General features: G+C 41.7%; 1 protein-coding gene across 1 annotated transcript; it reads right to left on the bottom strand.

Annotated features, from left to right (window-relative positions):
* Positions 1–4,433: 4,433 nt before the first annotated feature.
* LOC5568782 (facilitated trehalose transporter Tret1) lies at positions 4,434–6,331 on the bottom strand. Its single transcript, XM_001658097.2, has 7 exons — positions 6,158–6,331; positions 5,864–6,096; positions 5,674–5,804; positions 5,274–5,611; positions 4,794–5,209; positions 4,673–4,738; positions 4,434–4,610 (listed from the first exon to the last, which is right to left on the bottom strand). The coding sequence occupies exons 1-7, from the start codon at positions 6,216–6,218 to the stop codon at positions 4,467–4,469; spliced, it is 1,389 nt and encodes a 462-aa protein (XP_001658147.1). The 5' UTR covers positions 6,219–6,331; the 3' UTR covers positions 4,434–4,466.
* Positions 6,332–10,818: the final 4,487 nt, after the last annotated feature.

Raw genomic sequence — 10,818 nt, 5'->3', positions numbered from 1 at the left:
CAGAAGTTCGGTATAAATAATGCTGTTACCAAACTGTTCGTTAATATTTCACAGGGTTACAGTAAAATTGTTTATTTCACAGATTTTTTCCGATAAATTCATTGTTTCACGGATGTTGTCGGTAAAATAGTAGATTTCACAGGAAAATCTTTATTTTTGTTGTCAACAGTTCAAATTCGGTGATTTACAGGATGCTGCGATTTATTTTAAGTGTGTACACATGAGTTGGATCGCTAAAATACCGGGAGTATGACGTTAACAACTGCCTGAAATCTTTTGATCGTGGAATATCGCACCGAAATTTAACAATTTGCGAAGGTTTAAAATAATCACTGTTTCAGTACACTTTTGGCGAAACTGAAAAGGCTTCATGGCAATGGGGACGAGACTTTGAAAGCAATTTAAAGGAAAAAAAAACAAGAAAATGTATGTAAACTTGACGATAAAAGCTGGGTTTACATATTTTTTCCTCATAGTTCTTTAATTTATTGGTATAATCGTACTTTTAGTGGGTTAATCATACTTGTGAAACATCTTAGATGTCTTTTCGTCTTGTTTGCATCGTATTTCATCAATATTTTTCAGCTGTCAATGGTTTTGCAATCACACTCTCAAAAACAAGTTATATCAATTACAGTGACCTAATGTCACCCCCTCTAAGGGGTGAGATTGGGTCATTTTTCATTCACTTGTAGCGGCGTAGAGAATAAATATGTTTTTTTTTAATTTCTTGGACAATTGTTAATGTACCATCAAAGTACATACACACCAAATTTGAAGTTAATTGGAGTTGAATTGCGATAGTTATTCAATAAATAATTCGTACATATCCTTTTTTTGACCCATTGTCACCCCCAACGACGGTACTGCTTTCACTCAACTAGATGGTGTCGAAGAAAGTTGACGAGCAGCTCATAGAGGACTTAGACTTATTTGGCTTTACATCAATTATCTTGATAAAGCCTCGCCAACAATATTTCGCCAATTCCCTCGGTTCATGGCCGCTTCTCTCCATCCTCGACTGTGACCCACGCTCTCCAGGTCCTGGTGTACCTGATCAATCCACCTAGCTCGCTGCGCCCCACGCCTTGTTGTTCCGACCGGATTCGTGGCGAACACCATCTTTACAGGGTTGTTGTCCGGCATTCTTGCAACATGCCCTGCCCAGCGTATCCTTCCAGCTTTAGCTACCTTCACGATACTGGGTTCGCCGTAGAGTTGAGCGAGCTCGTGGTTCATCCTTCGCCGCCACACGCCGTTCTCCTGCACGCCGCCGAAGATCGTCCTTAGCACTCGGCGTTCGAAAACCCCAAGAGCTTGCAAGTCCTCCTCGAGCATAGTCCACGCCTCATGCCCATAGAGGACTACCGGTCTTATGAGCGTTTTGTACATCGTGCATTTGGTGCGGGGGTGAATCTTTCTTGACCGCAGTTTCTTCTGGAGCCCATAGTAGGCACGACTTCCGCTGATGATGCGCCTTCGTATTTCCCGACTAACATTGTTGTCAGCCGTCAACAAGGATCCGAGGTAGACGAACTCGTCCACCACCTCGAAGGTATCCCCGTCTATCGTAACACTGCTTCCTAGGCGGGTCCTGTCGCGCTCAGTTCCGCCAACCAGCATGTACTTTGTTTTCGACGCATTCACCATTAGCCCGACTCTTGTTGCTTCGCGTTTCAGGCGGGTGAACAAATCTGCCACCGTTTCAAATTTTCTCCCAATAATATCCATGTCGTCCGCGAAGCAAACAAATTGTCCGGATCTCGTGAAAATCGTGCCTCGACTGTTAAGTCCGGCTCTCCGCATGACACCTTCAAGCGCAATATTGAACAACAGGCACGAAAGTCCATCGCCCTGTCGTAGTCCCCGCCGAGACTCGAACGAACTGGAGTGTTCGCCCGAGATCTTCACGCAGTTTTGCACACCGTCCATCGTTGCTCTGATCAATCTTGTGAGCTTCTCGGGAAAGCTGTTCTCATCCATGATTTTCCATAGCTCTATGCGGTCGATACTATCGTATGCCGCCTTGAAATCGATGAACAAATGGTGCGTAGGGACCTGGTACTCACGGCATTTCTGGAGGATTTGCCGCACGGAAAAGATCTGGTCCGTTGTCGAGCGGCCGTCGATGAAACCTGCTTGATAACTTCCCACGAACTCGTTTGCTATAGGTGATAGACGACGGAAGAGAATCTGGGATAGCACTTTATAGGCGGCGTTTAGGATGGTGATTGCACGATAATTTTCACACTCCAGTTTGTCGCCCTTTTTGTAGATAGGGCATATAACGCCTTGCTTCCACTCCTCCGGTAGCTGTTCCGTTTCCCAGATTCTGACTATCAGCCGATGCAGACAAGCGGCCAACCTGTCCGGGCCCATCTTGATGAGTTCGGCTCCGATACCATCCTTGCCAGCGGCTTTGTTGTTCTTGAGCTGTTGAATGGCATCCTTAACTTCCCCCATCGTGGGAGCTGGTTGATTTCCGCTATCCGCTGTGCTGACGTAGCCATCGCCTTCGCTGTCCTGACCTTCTGTGCCTGTGTTCTCTGCGCCATTCAGGTGTTCATCGTAGTGCTGCTTCCACCTTTCGATCACCTCGCGTCCGTCCGTCAAGATGCTCCCATCCTTATCCCGGCACATCTCAGCTCGCGGCACGAAGCCTTTACGGGATGTGTTGAGCTTCTGATAGAACTTCCGCGTTTCTTGAGAACGGTACAGCAACTCCATCTCTTGGCATTCCACCTCTTCCAGGCGGCGCTTTTTGTACCGGAATAGGCGGGTTTGCTGTTTCCGCTTCAGTCTGTATCGTTCCACGTTTTGCCGCGTACCATGCTGCAGCATTGCAGCCCGCGCTGCATTCTTCTCCTCTAAAACCTCTTGGCACTCCTCGTCGAACCAATCGTTTCTTGAGCTCCGTTCCACATATCCGACAACGCTTTCGGCAGCGTCGTTAATGGCTGCTTTGACTGTCCTCCAGCAGTCCTCAAGAGGGGCCCTATCGAGCTCGCCCTCATCCGGCAACGCTGCCTCAAGATGCTGCGCGTACGCATTGGCGACATCCGGTTGTTTCAGCCGCTCGAGATTGTACCGGGGCGGGCGTCGGTACCGTACATTGTTGATGACGGATAGTTTTGGGCGCAGTTTCACCATCACCAGGTAGTGGTCGGAGTCAATGTTGGCGCCACGATAGGTTCTGACGTCGGTTATGTCGGAGAAGTGCCGTCCATCGATCAAAACGTGGTCGATTTGCGATTCTGTCTGCTGAGGTGATCTCCAGGTGTACCGATACGGGAGGCTGTGCTGGAAATAGGTGCTACGAATGGCCATGTTCTTGGAGGCGGCAAAATCTATCAGTCGTAGGCCGTTCTCGTTCGTCAGCCGGTGGGCGCTGAACTTTCCAATCGTCGGTCTGAACTCTTCCTCCTGGCCAACCTGAGCATTCAAATCTCCTATGATGATCTTGACGTCGTGGCTTGGGCAGCGGTCGTACTCGCGTTCGAGCTGCGCGTAAAATGCGTCCTTGTCATCATCAGTGCTTCCGGAGTGTGGGCTATGCACGTTGATTATGCTGAAGTTAAAGAATCGGCCTTTGATTCTTAACTTGCACATTCGTTCATTGATCGGCCACCACCCGATCACGCGCCTTTGCATGTCACCCATCACTATAAAAGCTGTTCCCAGCTCGCGTGTGTTGCCGCAGCTCTGGTAGATGGTATGATTACCTCTAAACGTTCGCACCAATGCTCCTGTCCAGCACACCTCCTGCAGCGCTACGATGTCGAAACCGCGGGTCTTCAGTACATCGGAGAGTATGCGAGTACTTCCAATGAAGTTGAGAGATTTGCAGTTCCACGTACCGAGTTTCCAATCGCTAGTCCATTTTCGTCGCTGTGGTCTTTGCCGATTGTTCCGGTTCGTATTCTCTCGTTGACGTTCCTGTGCTGATGTGTTTTTACGGCTGGCTCGCAGGGCCTGACACCAACCCCCTAGATTTCCGGAGGACCATTCCCCCTAAATGTTCGGAGGGCCATAGTGCGCAGTTTAGCTTAGAGTCCTTCTCTGGCACTCGGACGATGATCAGCCGCCCCTGACATGGGGAACAGACGCTGTTGTGAGCCGCTCCTAACGTGGAGTACAGACGCTCCAGGTTTGCAACAGCAAACCCCCCCTTCCCTGTCAGCATACGACCAAAGTTCCCACCGGGGGTTGGTTACCCGATCTTCCCCAAGGTTACTCGTACCCCGGCCAGTACCACGAGGAGGTAGGGATAGGAGTTGCTGGGCAAGAGGCTAAGGACCGCACAAAGGGGTCTATTTTATTCCTGCAGGTACGCGAGGTACCAATGGTACGCCATGCCCAGCCATTTACCGCGCCAATAGAGGACTGCAAATAATTTCTTCAGAACGCAGTGTCGAATTCAATCTTCTTCGTCATATGCCACAACTCCTCATCTCAAAAATGAGTATTCATACATTCTCAGGTGCTATCAGATTTTTTCCTTTTGTCTCTGGAATGACTACAGCAATAATTATAACACCAATAAAACATGTTGCAGTAAATACTGCAGTTGCACCGTATAGTTTAATCTCCTCCAGCATAATCGGTAAAATCTGAAATAATGACATTTTTCAATACGAGTAATAAGTATAGAAACTTTAGAAAAAAACTTTACCTTGAGTACAACGAATGAAAATATTGTAATCGAAATCATGCTGATCGTATTTCCAATATTGCAAATCTGTAAAACAAATAAACATTTAATGAAGCTCAATGCTTACCTCAATTAGACATACCTTTGCTGGAAGTATCTCCGGTAATATGAAAAACGGAATGCTACACAATCCGACACAGAAGAGAAACACCGTAATCGACAGACTCACGACAGGAATCCAGCCATATCCTGTTAAATCGAATTGATGCTCTTTCAACCACGAAAACGTTCCAAGACAGCTCAGGCCAACGCCGGTGCCAAATGTTGAAAACAGCAGCAGCACTCTCCTTCCGGTCAAATCTATGAAAATAAAGGAAGCTATCGTGCCGAAAATCTGGATCGACGCAATGATGATAGCTGATGATCCGGGACTTAAATCGGAACCGGACTCTTGAAAGATTGAAACTGCGTACGTGAGGATAGCAAAAATTCCAGCGAATTGATTCAGAAACATCAAAAATATCCCAATGAATATTCCTTTCTTTGCTTGAGATGAAGCTAAAATTAATGGAAGAAGTAAATTAATATGAGGGTAAAATGTGCCTTTTTAAGACCGACTCACTGAAATCGCTGAGCTGTAGTTTGCTGTTTTGAGATTTGCTGTTTAGAACAAAATTTTGCATAGCTTCGAAGTCACGTTCAAACCCGGTCATGTCTTTTGTACCAGTGGTAATTCCTTTGAAAAATTTAAGGGATTTTGCTGCTTCTTCTACTCTTCGTTTTCTGAGTAATGTTTGTGGGGTTTCCGGTATAAAGCACATGATGATTCCGAATAAAATGGGTGCTGACATCATCACGATGGGAACTGTCCTATATGATAGCAAATCACCAACGATGTATATTACTAGAATACCAGAGTTTCCAAAGAAAGCCAAACACGATCCCAAAATACCACGAATTCTGAAAATAAACACATTGAATAAGTGTGTCCTACTCATTTGGAACTGTTTCAAATTAATTACCTGTTATCGGAAATATCTGCTATGAAAAGTGGAAACGTTACCATGATACCACCTCCCGTTGCCCCAGCCAGAAATCGTGCAATGTATAGGTGATATACCGATGTCCCAAAGTACACAATCACCCAAAAGCTCTGAAAATAGAGTCAAGTAAGTCAAGCTTCCCATGTGAATACTTATCTTCATGAAGTACCATGTTTGGAATAATTATGCACGATATACATCGTTTTACACCAAGTCTGTTGGTAAGACTTCCATAGATGATTGCACCAGCCAGACCTCCCAAACAAAGTATAGATCCTATCCATGAGCCTTGTTCGACTGTAACTGGTCCTGTTTCGAGAGGCGAATCTTCCGACTGGAGCAACGGTAGGAACGGAGAAAGCCACCCGAGTGTAGCGCCATGAGCAAAGTTGATGATGTTAACTACAAATATATTAACGTCATAATTCAGATATTTCTTAATGTTACAAAATTTTTTATTCACTCGTGAAAACCGAAAAAACTTGATTGACAACACCGCTAGAAATTCTCGATTTTTCACTCATTTTCAGGCGCGGATGTCGTTCGCCGAAACAGTCCAATCACAATTCGAGGTGAAGTTAATTTAAATGCGGTAGTCATTGTGGATAGATATTATCCCATCCCAGCGAGAAAGACAGACTGATTCTGGTAGCGTCTGGGGCTTTGTTTGCTATGCATGTAAATCAATCACCCACCCAGTGAAGATTGCTTCCGTTGTAACTTGGCTTAGCTGTCTGTAATCATCTGTTCGCAGTTAAATTTCCGTGATAAGAGCTGTGTATTCTCAAATAAAAAACTGGACAGTAACTTGTTTCCTAGTGGGCGAAAACGAAATTATGATGAATCATTCATTGGCAATGAAAAACAAAATTTAGACCATCCATATGAAATAATTCAGTCAATCATAGTCTAAAACAGGTACCACAATCCGGAGTAACATTGATCGGTTGTTTGGATTATTCTTAAAAATGCATTTTTTTATTGTTTAGAGAGGCCTTACCCAGAGGGAAAAACCATGCATTCAAAAATGTAAGAGTTACAAGTTTTGTATTTTTAAAACAAGTGCTGGCAGCCATCGTTTGGGACTATATACTGTATTTTATTTTCTAAATGTTTTGGGCTGATGTTTAGCTGATATGGGGTAACATTGATAACTCATGTAAACAATGTTCGGTCATATTAAAAATAACGTTACCTCATCAAATCTTGGCCCCTGAAGCCAAATAAGATGGCCGAACTCTTACAAGTCATTTACTTTTTTTCAGTAATTTTGAAGTTAAAAACAGCATGAACCATGGAATACGCCAATGTAGGCAATTTCCTTAAAGAGATTTGGGATTCTTTGTAGTAGTTTATTCATTTCGCTAAAATGACAATACTTATAAGCATTTTGACAACGTAATTGTTTTCAGCAATACTATTTTAAGTAAAAACAGCAGTTTTGTTGCTTTATCATTTTCACTCGTTGAGGTATGAATCTTCGGTGGTGTCATTCATCATGGAAATCATTGTTTTGAAAAGTCAGTGCGCATTGTACCTTCATGCTGTGCGTACACGAATTTTCTCTGCTCTTGAAAGTTTTTTTAAAATACCTAAAGCAATAAAACAGTATTTCTCAGTGCTAAAATAAAAAGAAGCGATACTTTTCAATGCTACTAAAATAGTACTTTACAGTACCATTTGTTTCCGCTATTGATCCCTTTACGATTCTTGTTTGGACCCGTGCCTTCGATTTTTCGTTGGACTCGTTGACGAAAGCTAGCTGTGCACAATGGACGGGCTCCATATAAAGGGGCGGCCAAAACCAGGGTTGGGAAAAAATATGAAATTCATTCTACAGTAGCCAAACAAAGCCAATCGCATTCAGCGAAGCCAGTGAAACTCACGCCTATCGCTGCTGTAGGCAAAGAGCCTTGAAAATTGCAAAACACCCGTTGCTAAGGGCAACCCAAAATTACTGTAGAAAAAAGTTCTATTTCCCGCATTTAGAGCCTTCAATGACACTAACGATTTAGAAAATTCATGCACCCAACATAGGCTACTTGATGAGATTCACGTTTTTGAACTACTGTACTGGGAAGCTTTTATTCCATGAAATAAGATTAGAAATCGGTTGAATTGTTAAAAAGTTGAAAACTATTTTTCTGGTCACCCTATTTTGGAAATGATCAGCCTAATCAAAAACTCCAAAAACACGTATATCCTTATTTCGGATAGGGAACAAAATAACAAATTTTCACGGAATTTAGTGACCCACTAAATCGGTTTTTCATGGAATGGCTGGGGGCAATCATAAGTATGATTTTTGGGCTTGCCCTTCGCGTAGGCGAGTCGTCGAGGCTCGTGCCAGGCAGATGAAAGATAATATCCGTTACGATAACGGATGTTCCCGGAATTTTCCTGGTAGAGTATCGAACAATACTCATTTTTCAGTTAACGATCGCTTGTTTAGGAATCATACCCATCAGGAAGATCATGGTCATACTCATTTACAAACTAATTTTAATCCGTCGGGTAGCCGTTCGAATCTTTTAATTTTGAATGAATCTACCCAAGGAAAATCCTTCGCCGATATCGTAACAGGTAATTTGAACTCCTTCTCTTTACATACCAAGAGTAACCGTTCTAGTTGTCTTAAATCAAATGTAAAAAACCCTGCCGCCACAGCTTCTACTCCACCTCTTCGTCTACCGAAAATTCTAACGGAAAATCATCAGATAATTTACCCACTTCAAGTGATATGTCTGCCTCGGATTTTATTTTTCAAACTGAACAATCGAATCTAATGATTGATGCAATGTTCAAAGCCACCACTATGACTGAAGCAGTCCAGGTTGGTGTAAAATGTACTATTAAATAGTTATTGGATTACGTTTTTCTAATGGATCCAAATAATAGTTTAAATATTTTAAATTGGAATGCTCGTTCTCTGAATGGTAAAGAGGATGAGCTGTTTAATTTTCTTACAGTTAATAACGTGCATATAGCAGTTATTACTGAAACGTATTTGAAACCTGGATCTAAACTCAAAAGAGATCCTAATTTTTTTGTTTATCGTAATGATCGACTTGATGGGGCATGTGGGGGAGTTGCAATCATCATTAATAGGCGTATAAAACATCAACTGTTTTCGTCATTTGAAACTAAAGTTTTTGACATATTTGGTGTTTCAGTTGAAACACAGCTTGGTAAAAATACTTTCATAGCATTCTATTTGCCTTTTCAATGCAAGTTAATTTGCTCCAAACTGACTTGCGAAAATTGACTCAAATTTATTTGATGAGTGCTCTTCAGGATATTTCTCAATTCAATACCCTGATAGCCCTACATGTTTTTCCTCTTCTAGAAATCCATCTACGATTCATTTGGTCTTAAACGACTCTAGTCATCTTTGTAGCCAACTGATTACTCATGCTGATTTTGATTCTGATCATGTCCCTGTTACATTTCAAATATCCCATGAAGCGATTCTCAATCCTATAAGCTCCACTTTCATTTACTTTTGAGCCGACTGATGAAACATATATTGACTCTAATCTTGATGTTAATATATCTTTACAAACAAAACTTGAAATTGTCAATGCTCTTGAAACTTTAACAAATTCCATTGTTGAAGCCAGGAGCATTGCAATTCCAAAATGTGACATAAAATTTGAATCCGTGATTATAGACGATGATCTCAAACTCTTGATCCGTCTTATAAACGTGAGGTGAAGGAAATTTCAACGCACTCGCGATCCTGCTATGAGAATTATATGGCAAGATTTGCAGAAAGAAATTAAAAAACGATTGTCACAAATAAGAAACAAAAATTGTGAAAATAAGATTTTTAAATTGGACCCTGGCTCTAAGCCCTTTTGGAAATTATCTAAAAATTTTAAAAAACCTCAGAAGCCAATGCCGGAATTGAAAGAGGAAAACAAATTATTACTAATTGCGAAAAATCTCAAAAACTTGCTATGCAGTTTGAAAACATGCACAATATTAATTAAGGACTTACTAGTCCAATAGAAAATCAAGTTACTCAGGACTCTTAAGTTATGAAAATATTCTCAATTAAGTGAACGTTTTAAAAATTCCTGGGAGACTGATTAGGAAGAAGTGAGAACTATTGTTTAAAAATTCAAAAATATGAAAGCTCCTGGCGATGATAGATTTTTCTTCATCCTCATCAATAAACTTCCAGAGAGTGGCTTATCATTTTTAGTTGATATATTTAACAAATTTTCAATTTGTTTATCGGCATATCGGTCTATTTTGCTCGAAGTAAGAGGGAGCATGGAGAAGAAAGCAATGAATACAAGATTTATAGGTACCGTAAGGGAACGGCGAGAGAAATTGGATTAGATGTTGAAGAGGGCATACCATATGAAACAGTATTACTTGAAACGTCCTTCCTTGTGGCTAATGTCCCCTATGGGAACGGCTTGGGTGTGTTTTGAGAACGAGACAGCCTGTTAACAAATGTGCCTATTCAACAAATGTTTTGAATTAGCATATTTTCCTGACAAATGGAAAAATGCTAAGGTTGTCCCAATTATTAAACCAGATAAAAATCCTGCAGACGCTTCTAGCTATCGTTCAATCAGTTGACTTTCCTCCATCAGTAAATTTTTTGAAAAGGTCATTTTGAACAAAATGATGGCCCACATCAACGAAAATTCAATTTTTGCCAATGAACAGTTCGGATTCCGCCTTGGACATTTGACCACTCATCAACTTTTACGTGTAACAAATTTGATCCGTTCCAACAAATCTGAAGGCTATCCTACTGGTCTTGCTCTTCTAAACATAGAAAAAGCATTCTACAGTGTTTGGCATGAAGGTTTGATCGTAAATTTAAAAAACTTTAATTTTCCAACATACATTGTTAGAATAGTTCAAATCAATTAGTTATCAGAACTCAATCTGAGAGAATTCCTGTACGAACTGGTGTTCCCCAAGGCAGCGTTTTGGGACCAATGTAACAAATATATGAAATGCCTCTATCCCCTTAATAGAAAATCAAAACTTTGTCTTAAGAACAAGCTTTTGATATTCAAACAAATTTTCAGGCCAGCCATGTTGTATGCTGTACCAATATGGACTAGCTGTTGTAATACCAGGAAGAAAGCTCTGTAGAGA

The sequence above is a fragment of the Aedes aegypti genome, chromosome 2 (assembly GCF_002204515.2).
Source record: "Aedes aegypti strain LVP_AGWG chromosome 2, AaegL5.0 Primary Assembly, whole genome shotgun sequence".
Taxonomy (NCBI): Eukaryota; Metazoa; Arthropoda; class Insecta; order Diptera; family Culicidae; genus Aedes; species Aedes aegypti.
The sequence above is the reverse complement of the archived record's forward strand: the minus strand, read 5'-3'. Positions and strand labels throughout refer to the sequence as shown.